The 17624-nt window shown below is 35.4% G+C and overlaps 1 protein-coding gene across 1 annotated transcript in view; it reads right to left on the bottom strand.

The window, feature by feature from the left end:
* Positions 1-17624, bottom strand: part of NAALADL2 (N-acetylated alpha-linked acidic dipeptidase-like 2) — an 825315-nt gene that overhangs the window by 504354 nt on the left and 303337 nt on the right. The window contains exon 4 of the mRNA XM_014546150.1: positions 9371-9490. Within this exon, the coding sequence (XP_014401636.1) occupies positions 9371-9490 (120 nt within the window). The remainder of the gene's footprint in view (positions 1-9370; positions 9491-17624) is intronic.

Here is a 17624-nt window from a genome sequence, read left to right as displayed (position 1 = left end):
CTGTGCAGACTTCTCATGTAGGAAGCTGGACTGGACTGTACTTTGATAGGGAGCAAAAACTATGGACAGTGGTCTTTATTCTGGCCCTGCTGGAGACAAGATTGGGCTTTTCCCATGGCGGGAGGGACAGAAATGGATCCTTGGAGGGGAACCCCCTTAATTTCACACCATCAATAAAACTTTCCATAAAACTCCTTTATCTCGTGGTGGCCTCAGGATATTCATTCCCTCAACATAAAACAATAACTCCACTCCCACAGATAACATAGTGACATTTTAACAATTTCCCACTGAATACATAAAGTAGCAAATTTTTAATTTCCAATATTTAATAAATACAATTTAAGCCAAAGAGACTATTCCCAGCACCTCTCAAATCACCAAACATGGTCTCACACGCAACTTGTGAAATGTCATCTGCATGCATGCATTTCCCAGTTTTAGGGCAAATGACTTTAGAACTGTACTTTCTAATCAATCAGAATTTTAAAGAAGCTCAAATTAATTGCAAAACAAAATCGTTTCCTGGTTTATCAGTTACCTGATCTGTATTATAACTTATTTTGCAAATAGATTGTATCTACCTGTTTTGTAATCAAAACACACAGATTATAAAGCCAGGAAAAAAGAAGGAAAAAAATACATATTTACTAAATCATACCAGGAATTTTTTTAATCCCAAGGAAAACATTCTTATATGTCTTGCAAATCATCATATGAAATATGCCATGTATAGCCATGTTTCACTTCAGGTTGCTCTGCCATGTTTTTCAGACCTATTTGATTCTAATTGCACAGTAAAACACTTTGTCATTTAGCTTTGTTGTCTACAACTGACAAACAATAAAGAATCCAGAATATTGCAGACAATTTTTGAAAATATTAGAAATTAAGTTATTTCATTAGTGAGCCTATCAATAAACCATTTGGTCCACTCAGAATCATACCCTGAAATTACCAAGTTATCTCTGTTTTACTTCAAAATAGACTGTTGTTTTCAAAACATGCTGAAAGCAATTACTACAAATATTGAAGCAGAATTTGTCAGCACATAGCATACCACAGGAAGCCAATGTGGGCTGATGCTTCATTGTTTTTTTATACGGGGGGGGGGGGATAGGTTTACAGTTGTTCATATGAAAAATAATAGAATATTTAATAAATAATAATACAATAATAAACTGTGTTTTTCATACTCACAACTATAAACCTCCTGCTGCCCCACCCTATATTATAAATTTAACAAAACAAAAATTTAGACGAGGCATTCCACACATGTGTGAAAAGTTCAGATAGCTCCCTATGGCAGTCACATAACATTTCTCAGAAGAAAGGATCTGGAGTGGATAGAAGAACACTTGACTATCTGTAATTTAATAGTAATTTGGGAGACAGGTCCATTTCATTTACTCTGCTAAATATCACAATTTCTTTTTATTTACCAGTTCTAATAAAATGTTAAAATTGTCCTTTTCTTAACAGAATCAAAAATAAATTTTATATTATATCACAGATGTTTCAATAGCCATAGTACTATCACCAAGTTATACTATTGCTTAATTGCAGATATGCTGTTATTTAAAGGCCAACAAGTGTATTAGAACAGGCATGTATTGGAACAATGGCAAGTAAGCAAGGCATGCTAGAACTGTAAGGGCTCCTCCTGAATTTTATTCAATAACTCATTTTATATATGACTAGAGGCCTGGTGCACAAAATTCGTGCACAGGTAAGGTCCCTAGGCCTATTGGGGCCTTCTGGCTGCCAGCTGGGCCCTTCCTTCCCCAGCTGCTCCCCAGCTGCCAGCTGCCAACCAGGGCCTTTCTTCCCTGGCTGCTGGCTGCTGGCTGGTGCTGTACTTCGTTTCATGCCACCCCCTGGTGGTCAGCGCATGTCATAGCAAGCAATCAAATTCCCGGTCTCCTGTTCGAACTCCTGAGGGGACACTTTGCATATTAGCCTTTTATATATATAGACTAGAGGCCTGATGCATGAAGATTCATGCAAGAATAGGCCTTCCTTCCCCTGGCTGCCGGCACCAGTTTCCCTCCAGCACCCAGGACCCAGGCCTTCACTCTGGCCACTGCCTCCCGCCTTCGCTCTGGGGCCAGGATCCGCCTCCCACCTTCACTCTGGGCCGGCTTCTGCCATCTTTGTCGTGTATTTGCATAATCCCTCCTTATTGGCTGTGGGTGCCACCATCTTTGTTGTGAAGTGGTGGTCAATTTGCATATTCAGTCTTTATTAGATAGGATAACTTTATCCTGAGATTGCTTGAAATTGTCTTTGTATGAGAATTACAAAAGAAGTTTTCTATAGGTAATCAAAGTACTTATGAAAAACAATCATGTTCTTTACTAATAGGTAGGGCCAGAAATTTTATCAACCTAATAGATTTAGATTAACATAAAAAGAAAATTATAACTGCAAATTAAAGAATAAACATGATTTTCTTTCAATAATCTTCTGTAGTTTTTCCTTGATTGTGAATAATAGTTAAAATTTAAGTCTTCTATTATACTGTGTATATTTCTGGAATTATACTCTTTAATCTTTCTAAATTTTCCAATAGAAAATTGATTTAAAATATAGAATTATTCCAATAATGATTGCAGTTATTCTTGTTGTAAGAGTTTTAAAATTTAGAGATTAGATGACTGTAATGTTCAAATTATATATTCATTATTAAAGAAATATGTTATATTTAAATGAAACTTTTAGGTGTAATCTAAAATGCAATGCAAGAGAAAATATACAAAATTAAGGTAAAGATTTAATAAAATTTGGAAATGTAAATCTAATAAATAAAAGTAACTTTTTTTACCTGTAATAGAAAGCCTTTTTTTTTTTCAAGTGACATATTACTAAAAATATGAAACCTTTATTTGGAACTATATAACAGGCTATAAAACCTTTTTAATTTCTTTTGCATAAAAGAGTAAATATATATTTTCAGTTAAAAAGAAATTTAATGACTATTTATGAGAATAGATTAACTTGTATGTTAATAATTATTAGTATAACTAGGGCCCAATGCGCGAAATCGCGTGAGACCCAGGACCCAGAGTCCTGCGGCTCAGCGGGACCCAGAAAGAATTCCGTGGCCGCCGCTGCCGCCCCCACAGGAGCAGGACCCAGAGTCCCGCGGCTCGGCGGGACCCAGAAAGACTTCCGTGGCCGCTGCTGCCGCCCCCAGAGGAAGTGGGACCCAGAAAGAGTCCCACGGCTGTCCCCGCCACCACCACGGGAGGTGAGATCCAGAAAGAATCCCACAGACACCTCTGCCACCACAGGAGGCAGGACCCAAAAACCCACCCGCACCTCTGGTCAAATCCTCCAGTCTAGTCCCCGCCCACCCACTGACAGGTCGTTATGGCATGATGGTGTGATGACCACAGGCTTTTTATAAAATAGATAATACTTTGATGAGTGTATATTATTGTCAAAATTCAAGTGAGACTATTTTAAGCTTATTTAGCTATAATAAGATTTTATAGCTTATTAAAGATTAATTTGTTATAAAAATTTTAAAAATCTATTGAGTTTTAAACCAGATACAATATATCGCGTAGCTGCAATTTTAATTACGTAAATTGTAGGGAGAGGTATTTTTCTTCAAGTATTAATTTTTAGTGATGTTTCTTTCCAGAAGTAATTTAACTTGTCTCCACATATTTTATAGCCACAACAGATTGCTAAAGTACAAGCTGCTGCTTAGGACTCCTTGTCAATGTGCTCCTGAACAAGATAATAATAATTAATCTATTTTTATCATAAGACACTGAATGGAAAAGTAGAAAGAGAACTTAGAGCCATATAGCTAGTGATTAATAATTAGACATCAAGTGAATTCTTTTTTAAAATGTGTTAATATAGAGCCAAGACTTCTTTATTTTATTTTTTAACATTCATCACTCTACATAATATTAGTGCATATGTGAAAGGAATCATGCAAAATTTCACAGTTAGCTTTAAGATAGCATATTCTAAATTCAAATGTAAGAAAATTTTAAACTAAAATTTCAACACCATATCACACCTGAAATAATCCAAATCCTTGACTGAAATACTTCTTTACTTCCCTCTATTCCTCCTTTTCTCTCATGCTCTATCTTCTGTCTCTTTCTTTTTTGTCTTTCTTAATTTATATTATAAACTTTAGTTAGGAGAAACAAAGCACTTGGCAGCATTTTTGGGGCCAAAATTGTATGAATACATGGGGATTATTTATGCTGACTATGTATATGTAAAAATCAACCTTTTTAATAGATGAGGTCACTTGTTATGACTTAATAACATTCAAATGGTCAGTAAATGTTATTAAATTATATTATTATATAGGTATACTCAAAGTGTGTGGTATTTATTTTCTTTAAGTAGTACCATTTATTCCTAATTTGTGAGAAACAATCTATTCAGAAGTATAAAAGCCTAACAGTTGTTTCCTACCTCTCATTTTCCTCCAAGCTCTTTCAAAATGCCTACCTATATAAGCATGCTATGGATTTAAGTGGTGGTTAGGTAAGTTATACACTGCCCATATAATATGCAATAGATATTTAATATAAATAATACCAAATGAATGTATGCAAAACTGTTTCATTAGTAGAAAACTATATTTAGGTTCCTGGATCATTAAAGTTGTAATTATAAGGATAAAATATATCTAAGGAAAATACAAAAATCTGCTAATATTTCCTGATGTCTTACTATATAACAGTGAGTACTAGGAAGATGTTTATGTTATTTCATCTATAAAAATGGCAATAGCATTTGTGGATTTTTGTGTGTAATTTCACCATGCCCAAAGGCATAGACATGTATTCACTGTAACTTCAATACATACAAATTCCACTCCTACGAGATAGGGGACTGATAAGTAGTGTGGACACAGACAATGGCCTAATCTTCACATTTCACTGGGATTTACTTGATGTCTAGCTGTCATGGAGTACACAGTGATTTTTTGTTATTATTGATTTTTTTGTATGTGAAAATGGCTTTAAGAAGAAAGCCAAATGCTTTTATTGCATTTTATGAAATAAATTCCATACTAGAGTGCTATTCAGCAATTTGGGAATGTATGAGGATTATGGAATCTGTTTTACTGTGTCTCAGACTGTCACTGAGAGAAACCTACCTGAATCCATTATGACATGTAAGAGAATATTCTCTCTTAAAGCTTACAGAATTAAAGCACCGTCCCATAAAATAAACTGCTATAAATACAAAGTTAAAATAAAGCCTTCCCTCTAAGGTTTAAGCTTAAGGGGACTAGTCCAAGCTGGTCTGGAGACTTGGTTGGCTCTTCTCTGCAGCATGTATCTAAAAGCCATGTGCCTTTCACAGTCCCTGCTACACAATGTGGAGACTTTCTCATGAACCTCCTTCCTGGAGACTTAAGTTAACGTGTACACAGTAGTTACAAGGGATCTAATGAGATTCCCTCCATCCTGGGTGTAGACTATTTTTCTACTTATTTAAGAGAGACATTAATATCCCACTATGTTCCCCCTTTGCCCTTCTTGCCTCGGATTCAGAGATTCCCTACCAAATCCAATTTTGAACTGAGTTAGAAACTACTGTACAGCTAACATAACATTAACTGTTCTCTTTACTCATTTTGCTGCATGTTCCCAGTACAGATGCTCATTTAGAATCATGATTCATAGTTGTGATTCATATAGAAGTCAATCCGTCCTCTGCCTTTTCAACTAACTGTATTACTGAACTCCCTTACTTTCAAATTTCAGCCCCAGAATATATTTGATGAACAGGTGAAGTAAGCTTGGCTGTAATCATGCTATATAAACTTGTCTAATCCATGCTTTATTTCTCTTTACTTTGTGAATATGTATTAATAGCTACGATATCAGTGATTCTTCCAAATCTCTGAGAGAAGCCACAGAAAACAGAATGGAAGGCTAAAGAAAGGATGCCTTGATTCCTCTGCCTAGAAAATAATGCCAAGTTTGTGACAAGGCTCTCTGTCTGGAGGGGGGATTCTGCACAGAACTCTTTGTTAAATCTATTTATAGGCCTGTAACGAAGATAATCGGGGGAAATACACCAGGTTCTTAATAACTGTGTCCTAGTCTAGATAAACCACTAATTCACTACCTTATAGATATGGCCATGGTTTTCACAAAATATTCTCTGGAGCAGTCAAATACAAATAAAAAGAAATTTGTTTTTTTCTTAACCCATTAGCTACTGGTAAGAATTTTGACTATTTAGCCCATAAGTGTTGTTAGAACAAAATTTTAAATGCCTTATGTTTACTTTAATGTTTGAAGATTTTTTTTACAAAATAATATATGCACAACTATTACAGACCATTTAAAATTTCAGGAAAATATAAAGCAGTAGAAATTATTCATATTTTCATGGACCCAATTTATGTAATTGGCCCCTGCCCATTGACCCCATATTAGCCATTATCTCTGGTAGGTTAAACAAACTTCATGGAATGTACTCAGGACAGTGTTACCTTGTTCCCCACATCCTTTTAAGTCATTTTAATCCATGTCTAGAGAGGAACATTCTTTCCTAAACACTTAGAGGAAAACTTCTGATTACCCGATATAATAAAAGGGTAATATGCAAATTGACCAAACCGCAGAATGACTGGTCGCTATGATGTGCACTGACCACCAGGAGGCAGACACTCAATGCTGGAGCTTCCTCCTGGTGGTCAGTGCACTTTCACAGGGGGAGTGACGCTCAACTAGAAGCCAGAAGCATGGCGAGTGCAGTGGTGGTGGCAGGAGCCTCTTCTGCCTCCGAGGCAGCACTGAGGAGCAGCAAGCTGAGCAGTAAGGAGTAGCGAGCAGGTGGGCGGTAATGAGCAAGGCTCCCAGACTGCCCCCGGAGCGGTCCCAGACTGCAAGAGGATGCAGGCTGGGCTGAGGGACCCCTCCGGCAAGTGCACGAATTTTTGTGCACTGAGCCACTAGTTGGTAATATAATGTCTAATTTGAGCCAATTGTCATAAGCAACTAATTAGAATGCCTAGTTCTGATACCATGATCAAAATTCTATTCTTGAAATTCATCTTCTTACCCCTCCACCAGATCAGGTCAGTTATTGAAGGAGTGAACTCTGTTTTATTTTCTTCACCACCGACTAATGATACTCATCTATAAATTAAAAATAACCATAGTCCCTACATCAATAATACTGTTATTGTAAGGATTAATGTGATGATACATAAAAAGTACTTAGCAAAATATCTAGCTCATATTACTAGCAATGTTACCATGGGAAACAAACATGCATTTTCTGCTCTCAGCTCTGGCTCGCAGACCAATCCCAACACATGCATCATTTGTTAGATGCTAAGCAAAGGTATCTCTCTGATTCTCTGGTGAGTCAGACACCAGTCTACTATGCCTCTCATACTGCAGAGTATATTCATTAAACCCTCCATGTGGTTCCACTGAAGCCCCAAGTCACTAAGTTTGCAGTGGAACTTATATTTCTCCAAAATTACTATTCAAAAAACCCTTTCCCCCAAGTCTTCAAACCTTTCCTACCCCATATAAAAGTAAGGGGTTTAATAATTGTCTTACATGTTTTCAACTGTTTTGTTTGAAATATTGGTGTTGGGTAGCTCATTTTGAAAGATCTATTCTTTTATATATTAAAATCTCAGTTAAAAACTCCAATTTAGCACCTTCATCTTCTTTCTTTCTTTCTTTCTTTCTTTCTTTCTTTCTTTCTTTCTTTCTTTCTTTCTTTCTTTCTTCCATTATCTATCATCTATCATCTCTCTATCATCTATCTATCTGTCTATCTATCTATCTATCTATCTATCTATCTATCTATCATCATATATCTACTTACCTGTCTACTCTAACTACATCATACACGCACGTATACATACACATTAAAGATTCAGGATATGAGATGACACTGACTGGATGTAAATCTTTATTGATTCATGTAAGTAGCTGTTCACCTTTGAGCTAGCTAGTCACTTATTCTTTTTTTGCCTTAGTTACCATTCTACCTCAAAAAATGGAGTTACTGTGAAGATTAATGTGATAACACATAAAAGGTCCTTAGAATAATATGCAGCTCATATTACTAACAATATTACACTAACAATAAGAATAACATAATCATTATTATTATTATAAATGTCCTCTTTATAACTTATTTGTTTGATTTATGAGAATTTCCACATCATTATTCTTCTTTGCATTGTAATTATTGTACAGTATTCAGCTGTACAAATGTAACATAAATTTCAATACTTAACTGGATATTCTGTCACATCACTGGTCATCATTGTGTTTATCAACTCTGTTTTATTCCCCTTTAGAATATATTGATTGAACTGGAATTACTGGATCAAAATGTGATTATTTTAAAGCATTTAATACACGTTGACAAATTATCCTGTAAAAATTTATAGCAGTGTATACTATATTTTCATGACCATCTTAAAATTCTGGACAGTTATATATTATCACACACCGATTTAGGTGTAAGGGCATCCTTGGAAGATAATAAAGAACAGGCACAGGATGTTCTCTTGCCTCCTTACAGAGTATGCCAACAGATTTCTGAAACTTTTTCAGACCTGGCAATTAACACAGCTCATCTAGGGTTGGGTGAGGACAAATCCAATAGATCTTCAGAACCAGAGAGTTCCAGTGATATAACTATACTGACCATTATTTTTAATAGTAAAAGAAAATTAAGTACAAATGAGCAATAGTGGCTGTCTGTGATGGTGGCTCATTATGTGATACTTAGATCAAACTGCTTTAATTATGTAAATGCATCTAGTGGATAAGTGTTAATAAACTTCTATTTAAATAAGTAAATCAAGAATCTGCTTCTCCTAAGCATATTTCCGTTCAATTAAATTCCTAGCACAGTCAGTAACTGTGAAGTTATACAGTTGACAAAACCAATCACTAAGGAGTATAAATCAGCCAGATACTAGTCTAACATAAAGAATATAGTAATTAGTCAGTTTTGTCAATAGATTAAAAGTTTCACATATGTCATAAGAGGAGGACACCATTATTCTCATTTTTAGTATTCCAGATAGGTATCATTATGAAATTTATGCCAATTTTATCAAGGTCTCACAAACTCACTAATGCTTGGCTTACAGTATCTTCTGTATTAAGTAATAAGGATAACCACCTCTTTTTCTTAAAAATGTTAATTTAAAATGTTCTGTTTTGGAAAAGCCATCTTGCTGTGTCACTCTCTGCCTTGCTTACACACACACACACACACACACACACACACACACACACACACGCAACACACTCACAGAGGCATATAACTGCAATAAAGCAAAAAAAAAAAAAAATTCATCCCACCACCAAAAAATAACCATTGGACCAACCTTATAAAGTAGTGGCAATTTTCCTAATTTCAGGAGTGCAATCTGGTTTGTTATATTTCTCATATTTTTTATCCTTTTTAAATCATCTGCATTTCCATAACTCACATCAATGATTCCAGCCTGAAAGAGAAGGGGAAAAAAGCACACACAAAGGAAAATAAAGCCTTGTTGGAAGAATGATAGCAAATCCATTTGGTATGACAAAATCATTCCTAGAATGTGAAATGGTCAAGGGGAATCAATTCATTCTCTTCCCCTGTCCCAATAACCACAAACCTGCCCTTTCTACTTCTGTCAGGTACAGTGACTCTTGTGGTCACTTGAGAAGATGTTTGAGGGTCATGTTTGCTTGGTCATCTCCCTTCTCACGAAGTTACAGACCACCAAGTTTATTGTATTCTGGATTCGTATTTCTGGAATTTGAATCATTTTATAAAACACTGCAAGATTAATTCCCTTAAGGTTCAACTACAGCCATACCATTCTCAGGCTGAAAAACAATTCAAAGACCCTGTACTGTTATCCAAATTGAGTTCAAAGTCCATCATGGAAAGCTGTTCAGGTTGTGCATGTATCTATGTGTGAATAATAACCTCTTGAGTTATGATGGACAAAACTTATACTCCCGCCTGCATCAATCTGGCATTCAAGGACTTTAGAATATGGTCCCAAACTACTACTATTTCTGTCATAGCGCCCCCCCCATCCCAGACAGTTATACTCTACATCAATATTTCTCATTTTTAAAAGTCCCCTGTTATTAACATAAAAATGACATGACTTTCTGGAGATCCTAATGGGCATCCTCTGATATAGTTGCCCTTTCTTACTCCTTGAAAAGCACTGCACTGAAGGTTTTCTCAAACACATATTCCTATGAGCCAAGATGATATATTTCATCCCTACTTTCTGTAATTTCCATTATAAAAATAGTTGTTATGCTTTTCACTGGAAAAAATGATATTACAACACAAAATGTGCTGTTTCAATCTCCAGCATATCTACAAGGAAGTGTTGATACGGACTTAGTGGTGCCAAGCAGTGAAAGTATGAAGAAGGAGGATCCAGATCTTGAAATGCCCACGGTTGTCAATTGGAGCTAATGCACTTCAGCCAGTATTTGAAAAGGGCTTCCATAGAAGTCTCACTTCAGGAAAGAATTCTGTTTTTAGAAGAACATATGAATACCACCAAGAGATTGGTAAGTGTGTTAGAAGAAATATTTCTGGCATAGAGAGTATTTCCTTAGCAATTAATTCATATTCATTTGTAAGAACTTTACAACATACATTAAAACTCATTTCAAATGTTATCTGCCTGCTGAATTTTATTTTTCTGATGCTCAATTCTAATTTGAATCCAAGTTTCTGTCTCTCTTAACAACCCCCCAGAACCCATAAACTTATCTATGTTTCATTTTCTAGTACAGTGAAATTTTCTTAGTGATGGGTCCATTGTGTACCCATTCTCACCCAGGTACCCTGCATACACTGTTGACTTATCTGTCTTAAATTAAAATGATTACACATTATAAAATATCTCTGAAAAGTAAAGCTGTACTTTCAAATGGATTTGCCAAGAAAACCTAATTTGTTAAACAAACTTCTGTCAGAATATTTTTATTATAATTTTCTTCCAATAAAAATGTGATTAAATCAGTGCTTTATTAATACCACTTTTGAGTTTGCTGATGCCATTATGATATGCATATTTGTTGATTTAGGAATTTAAAGACTTGATTAAATAACTGATCACATAATATTAATACTCACATTGAAAAATGAGATAATTCATAGTTTCCATTTTAAATTTTTAAGCTACCTACTAATTATTTGTGATTCACTGAGAGCATCTTAAAACAGGGTTATTACTCAATTGGTTACATTAAAGAACATCTTTTTCTTATTTGAGAGAGTTTGAGGGGAAATCATACTGGTCTGAGAGGATGTAGACCAGTCTGTGAGTTGTTTTGTTGTGTACATACCAGGAAGGTATGGCAGCTACAAAAATAAAAATTCTGTAAAAGATATTTAATTATTGGAAAATAGCAATAACTTGCATCAACAATGGCAGTTTCAATTAAAGAATTTTTCCACTCATCTTCTACAAATAGCACATGTCAACACATTAAAGCATTTTAATATACTAGTAATAGGGTTGTTATTTTTCACAAAAATATTCCTCAATACAGGAATTATTATGTTATTATATTAGTTGATTTTATTTTGGCTTATGCACTTTGAGGTTATTCATTAAAAATCAGTAATTACAGAAGTCTCAATTTTCTGAAGGTATGACAGGTGATAATAAAAATGTATTTATTGCTTTTAAAGGAACCAGGTCCTTTCTAAATGTCTTTCCTATTTACCTTCGAGCAAGCTGAAAATCACAGCTGCAAGAAAGCACATTGAATTTTTCTTAGACACAAATCAATATACAGTGATATGATAAAATGTCAAGCCATTTCTTTCCACACATTCAGTTGCAGCAATGCACCTCTTCTTACTGTATGTATGGTGTCTCTCTAGAAAACTGTTCACTAAACTGGTTGGACTACTATGATTAATTTACATGAAAATATTAAGAATGGAGTCACACCCAACTAGTCTCTTTGGGGAATGTCAAATAAGCAGGAACCTAATGACCTGTTTAACTATTTACTCCATGTGCACCCATTGTTCTATTGTGGACTTCATTGACACATAGGAGAGAGTACTGAGAGAGACAGAGTAACATGGAACTAGTTCTATTGTGGACTTCATTGACACATAGGAGAGAGTACTGAGAGAGATAGAGTAACATGGAACTAGTTCTGTTTTGTTTTAAAGGTTTTCTTTTACCAAAGAAAAATATGAAAAAATCTCCACTTTAAATTTGTTTAAATAATATGTTAAATTTCAAACTGAGAACAAATAAAATAACAGAAACAATTCAGACAAAAAATCAAATATTTTATACTTGTCAAAAAAACAACAACAACACATATTGAGATGACAACAGAGAGGAAGATGGGTACACTGTAGAACAAATATTAAACATTAAAATATTGCCCTAGCCGGTTTGGCTCAGTGGATAGAGTGTCGGCCTGTGGACTGAAAGGTCCTGGGTTTGATTCCAGTTAAGGGCACATGCCTGGGTTGCAGGCTCAATCCCCAGTAGGGGGCATACAGGAGGCAGCCAGTCAAAGATTCTCTCTTATTGATATTTTCAACCCTCTCTCCCTCTCCCTCCCTCCCTGAAATAATAATTTAAGAAAATGTATTTAAAAATAACATAAAATAAAATTATCTTCTACCTATGGTAAAATAGAAGGAATCATAAACCAGACAACTAAATAAACATGACTAAAAATAAAAATATTAAAAGTCTCTCTCTCCCTCTCCCTTCCTCCCTGAAATAATAATTTAAAAAAATGTATCTATAAAATAAAATAAAATAAAATTATCTTCTACCTATGGTAAGATAGAAGGAATCATAAACCAGACAATTAAATAAACATGACTAAAAATAAAAATATTAAAAAGTGATTCTACTATGTCAGTGCTCCTGTTACCATTGTAACTAGCTAGTTAATATTAAAATAGGAAGAGAGCAAAGGGGAGACCAGACATTATAAGTACAGTCCTCTGGGCAGCTTCACCAGGAAGCTGCAGTTTCACACTCCCCACAGAGAAGCACAGATCCATTCCCTGCAGATCACTGGGGGAAGGGGCCCTACAAGGGGGGAGATGGACACAGGTACAGTAAAGTTGGGTGATGTGGTCTAGCCTGGGGAACAAAGATAATTGGCTAAGGAGTGGAGCCACTGCAAGCACAGGGGACCCAGAAGGATTCATTGGTTAAGCTCCCAGTTAAGATTCCCAGACAAAGGAGACCTCTCTCTCTTGTTCCTCTTGTGCTCCTGTTTCTCCCTTGCTCCTTGACCTCACACTAGCCTGCCAAGTGGCCCTAGAAGCTGCATGGTTCTTGGCTATGCAGATGCCCATGCAATGGGCTGCTGCTTGGAACACAAGCTCCCCTGGCCAGACACGGGACGGGACTAGACTTTAATATAGAGCAGAAACTCTTGAGAGTGGTTATAATCCTAGCTCTGCTGAAGACAAAAGGGTACTTTTTTTCCATGGCAAGACAGAGGGAGATGAACCCTTACTATTACATCATCAATAAAACTTTCCATGATACTTCATCCTCCTGTGTGTGTGGGGCGGGGGGAGAGGGCTTAGGAAATTCTTATTCTTGTGGCATCCCAAGAACCCCACTTCTGCCAGGAACAGGTGGGGACACAGGAAACACCACACCTATAACATTTCTATGGTTCTATATAAAAATGGAGAAGTACCCTAAGCAGAAGCAATAGAAGACAGAAATGAATAAATTATTTCCTGTGATCAGCTAAGAACAATCATAGAAAATAACCAGGTCAGAGAAGTGTCTCTGGGTACATCCACCTGTGAGTGGCCTGGGCTCCACACTGAGGAATAATCCAGTGCCACGTTTTCTCTTCTACCTTGAAGTAGCAAAATTTATTCATGCTTAGGAAATGATATATGCTTTGGAAATTTTCAGATTTGACATTTTCAACCAAATCAATCACTCTGAATCCTCCTAGTTCCTCTCTAAGAGAGATTCTGAATGTACAGAATGTTTGAAAAGCCTGCTTTGACTAAAACAGTAATTTTCTCCTCAAAATTAGAAATGGTAAACTCAAGCAGTTCTCCTACTGACAAAATACATTATCAGAAGTACCATTCATCTCAATATAAGTTTTATTTTAGAAATTTACTACTATCTCATATAATTTAGCTTTTGAATCATCTTTAAATTAAAGTGCTTAGGCTTATTAAAAATGTGAAAATTCAAATTTATTTCTGATGTTTACCTTTATCCTTTCTAAATAGCATGAGTATATTAGTACTTACGAAGAGTGGTTAGAATTTTATTAGTACTTCATTTTCAAGTTCATGCAAGTACTTTTCATCATGGACATTATTAGGAAAAACACAATGCATTGAATCATAAAAACCATTGCTGCTTCCTTCCCCGCACCCATGGCAGACATCACTGATAAATCATAGTTCTTCCATGAATCAAACTTTTTCTCTAAACATTATTCTAGCTAATCAAGGTCAATTAAATAGAGATTGGCATAAGGAGTGTGCTATATAAAATATATAATAGTTTAATATTAAATAATTGTTCATTTGAATAACTAATATTTAAACTAATATTTAATTATTTAAATTATTTAATAACTGAAGCAGCATAAGTACTATCAGTTAAAATGGACTCCTACACAATCAGAAGGGACATCGGCTAGTATGGGAAACTAGCATATGACAACTGAATTCAACAATAAGGATGAGAAACATGATACATTTTGCTATGTTTGGTTTAAGCAATCAGATAAAGGGGTGACTTGTCATACTTAACACTTTTTTTCCTTTAATAAAAACTTGAAAAAAATATTTGCTACAATGATATACTAAATACAATATCTTGACATTCAGTAATTATTTAAGATATTTGCATTTTTAAAAATAATATAACATGTACACATTCATTTAAAAGATAATAAAATTAAGTTAAAAGTGTAATATAAAAATTTAACCAAAATGAAGCACAGTTCTGTCAGGATTACATTTCCATATTTTAAGTCTATTGTCTCCAAAGTCAATAGACAAAATCATGTAAGTTAGAAAACACAAATTATCAGTAAGAAAAAACAATTTTAAGTGGCCCCAGATTTAACAAATAGGCCCTTACAGAATATTTAGATACTCATTTGCATTATTTGGCCAACATATTAAAAATAAAAATCAGCCAGAATATCTTTCCCTTCTACCCACTTATATTGAACAGTCATTTTAAAAGTTAAAACTATATATCTTAAAAAGGAAATCATAAAATATATGTATAGAAGTAGGAAAATAAACAGGAGAAAACAAAAATTATGGAAGTCCAAGAAAGAGAAGGTATTAAAGAGAAAAGTTAGTTATTTTCCAACCACATGGGTCAGGTTATATTTTAGTTTCTGAAGGTATGGGGAGGAAAATGAGTTACAAAAACTGGCTTTATACTGTGTTTACTTTCTCTTGATGAGACATCAACAATAAAAAAAGTCAACAAAGACAGTGACAGTTCAGAAGATTCCGGTTATGCTATGCCCTAAAGAAAATATGGACAGAGTAGTTTAGAGGGATGGGGAATCATTTTGATAGGAAAGTCAGGGAAGACATTGCTAAGGAGATCACATCTAAATGATGAGAAGCCATAAAGTGACCTAGGTGAACCTTTCGGCAGAGGTAAGTACAAACTCTGAGAGAATAAAGACCTCTGCAAATGAAACAAAGACATCAAGTATGTTAAGGTGTAAAGCATGACTTCTGAATTTTGAAAGAGGAAGTTATTGTTTTTCTTATAGGGGTGGGCATTAGATAAGGATGGATTTTCAGGAATGTATCAATGAAGGAAGGAACAACTGCCAGGTGGTACTCAACAGTTAGAAGGAACAGTTGAGATGTACAGCTGAGAGAGGTAATAGTATGTTGGTTAGTTAGTCAGCTTTTACCAAAAATGCAATAAGAAGGTTTGTAGACTAAAAAGAAGATTTAGCCTCATTTGTTCTATAAATCCTAGAAACAAAAGAAGTATATAGAAACTGCATCTAGATTATTCTTTCTCAAAGTGAGAATGGATGAAATAAATTAGTGTAAAAGTGATTAATCCTATTCCATTTACATTTTCACCAACAACAAGTGATGATGAGAGTGTCTGTAAATTTACCGCCATTCCCATGTTTAAGCTATTTACTCTATTTTGCTATAGTAAACCAAGAATAAAACTCTTAAAAAAATAATAACAACAGCAGCTCTGGTAAATTGCTCCTGAACTAAACATTCTGAAAGAACTCAATCATCTCCCCTGGGGTGAGATTGGAGAGCAATGGGGAAATAGGGTCATTATCTTGAAAGTCTAGGAAGAGAGCTGATGGACCAGTTCCAGGTGCTTGAGGACAAAGAAGGAAGCTCAGCAGGTAATTTCTGCAAAATGTTCCAGGAGGTAGAAGTATCTCAGAAAAATATATGCATGGGTTGGCAAAAGTAGGTTTTACAGTTGTGAGGCTATGAAACACATATTTTATTCTTTTTTATTTAATTATTATATTATTTATTTGTAACAACTATGAAACTACTTTTGCCCACCCCTGTATCTGATATACTGGTAATTTGAGGAAATTCTTGATCTTCCATTAGATTTGTCGGGAACAGTGGTTCTCAACCTTCTTCATGCCGCGACCCTTTAATACAGTTCCTCATGTTGTGGTGACCCCCAATTTCATTGTTACAAATTGAACATACTTAAAGCATAGTGATTAATAACAAAAACAATATATAATTATATATGTGTTTTCTGATGGTCTTAGGTGACCCCTGTGAAAGGGCCGTTCAACCCCCAAAGAGGGCGCGACCCACAGTTTGAGAACCGCTGGTCTAGAAGGTAAACTCTATCTGATCATTGAACTTCCCCTTTCAGGAAATAAACAACAAAAAAACAGAAGGAAATTCCTTGCCATTCACCATTCAATTATTGATTTAAAAAAATAATAATAGTTTAATGATTTTTAGAGAGAGAAATGGAGAAGAGAGAAACATCGATGTAAGAGTGTAATATAGATGAGCTGCATCCTGCACCCCCCTTTCTGGGGATCCAACCAGCAATCCAAGTGCCCTGACCAGGAATCAAACCAGCAACTTTTTGGTGCCTGGGACGATGCCCAACCGAGCCACACCGCCAGGGCACAATCATTGATTTTTTAGTTGCCTCTGTGACTTTGGATGACAGGTGTATGAGATTTGAAGTGGAAGCTGAGTGCAATCTCACTTTCTACCCAATGGCATTGTTCTTGGTGCTGTCCAACCCACCTAATACTGTAGCCTTGCCGTAATTGGCCTACAAGTCTTGTGCGATGTTTCTTTCTCTCTCTCTCTATCCCTCTCCCTTCTCTAAAATAAATAAAAATATATTTTAAAAAACTGAAATAGTTACGGATTTGACTATGGCTTGAAGCTTTTTCTTAGGCTTGACAATGTGGGAAGAGTGGAGTAATCGAGGAGGGTAAGAAGTGAGCAACTGCAGGAGGAGATAAAGGCAAGAGGAAGACCACAGGAAACCACAGCTGTTAGAAAATTGGAAATTGACTAGAAAGCCTTTGAGTCTGTGAAAAAAAGTCCATATTTGTTTTAATTCGACTATC

This window comes from Myotis brandtii, unplaced genomic scaffold (genome assembly GCF_000412655.1).
Source record: "Myotis brandtii unplaced genomic scaffold, ASM41265v1 scaffold432, whole genome shotgun sequence".
NCBI lineage: Eukaryota > Metazoa > Chordata > Mammalia > Chiroptera > Vespertilionidae > Myotis > Myotis brandtii.
This window is presented reverse-complemented; position numbering and strand designations above follow the sequence as displayed.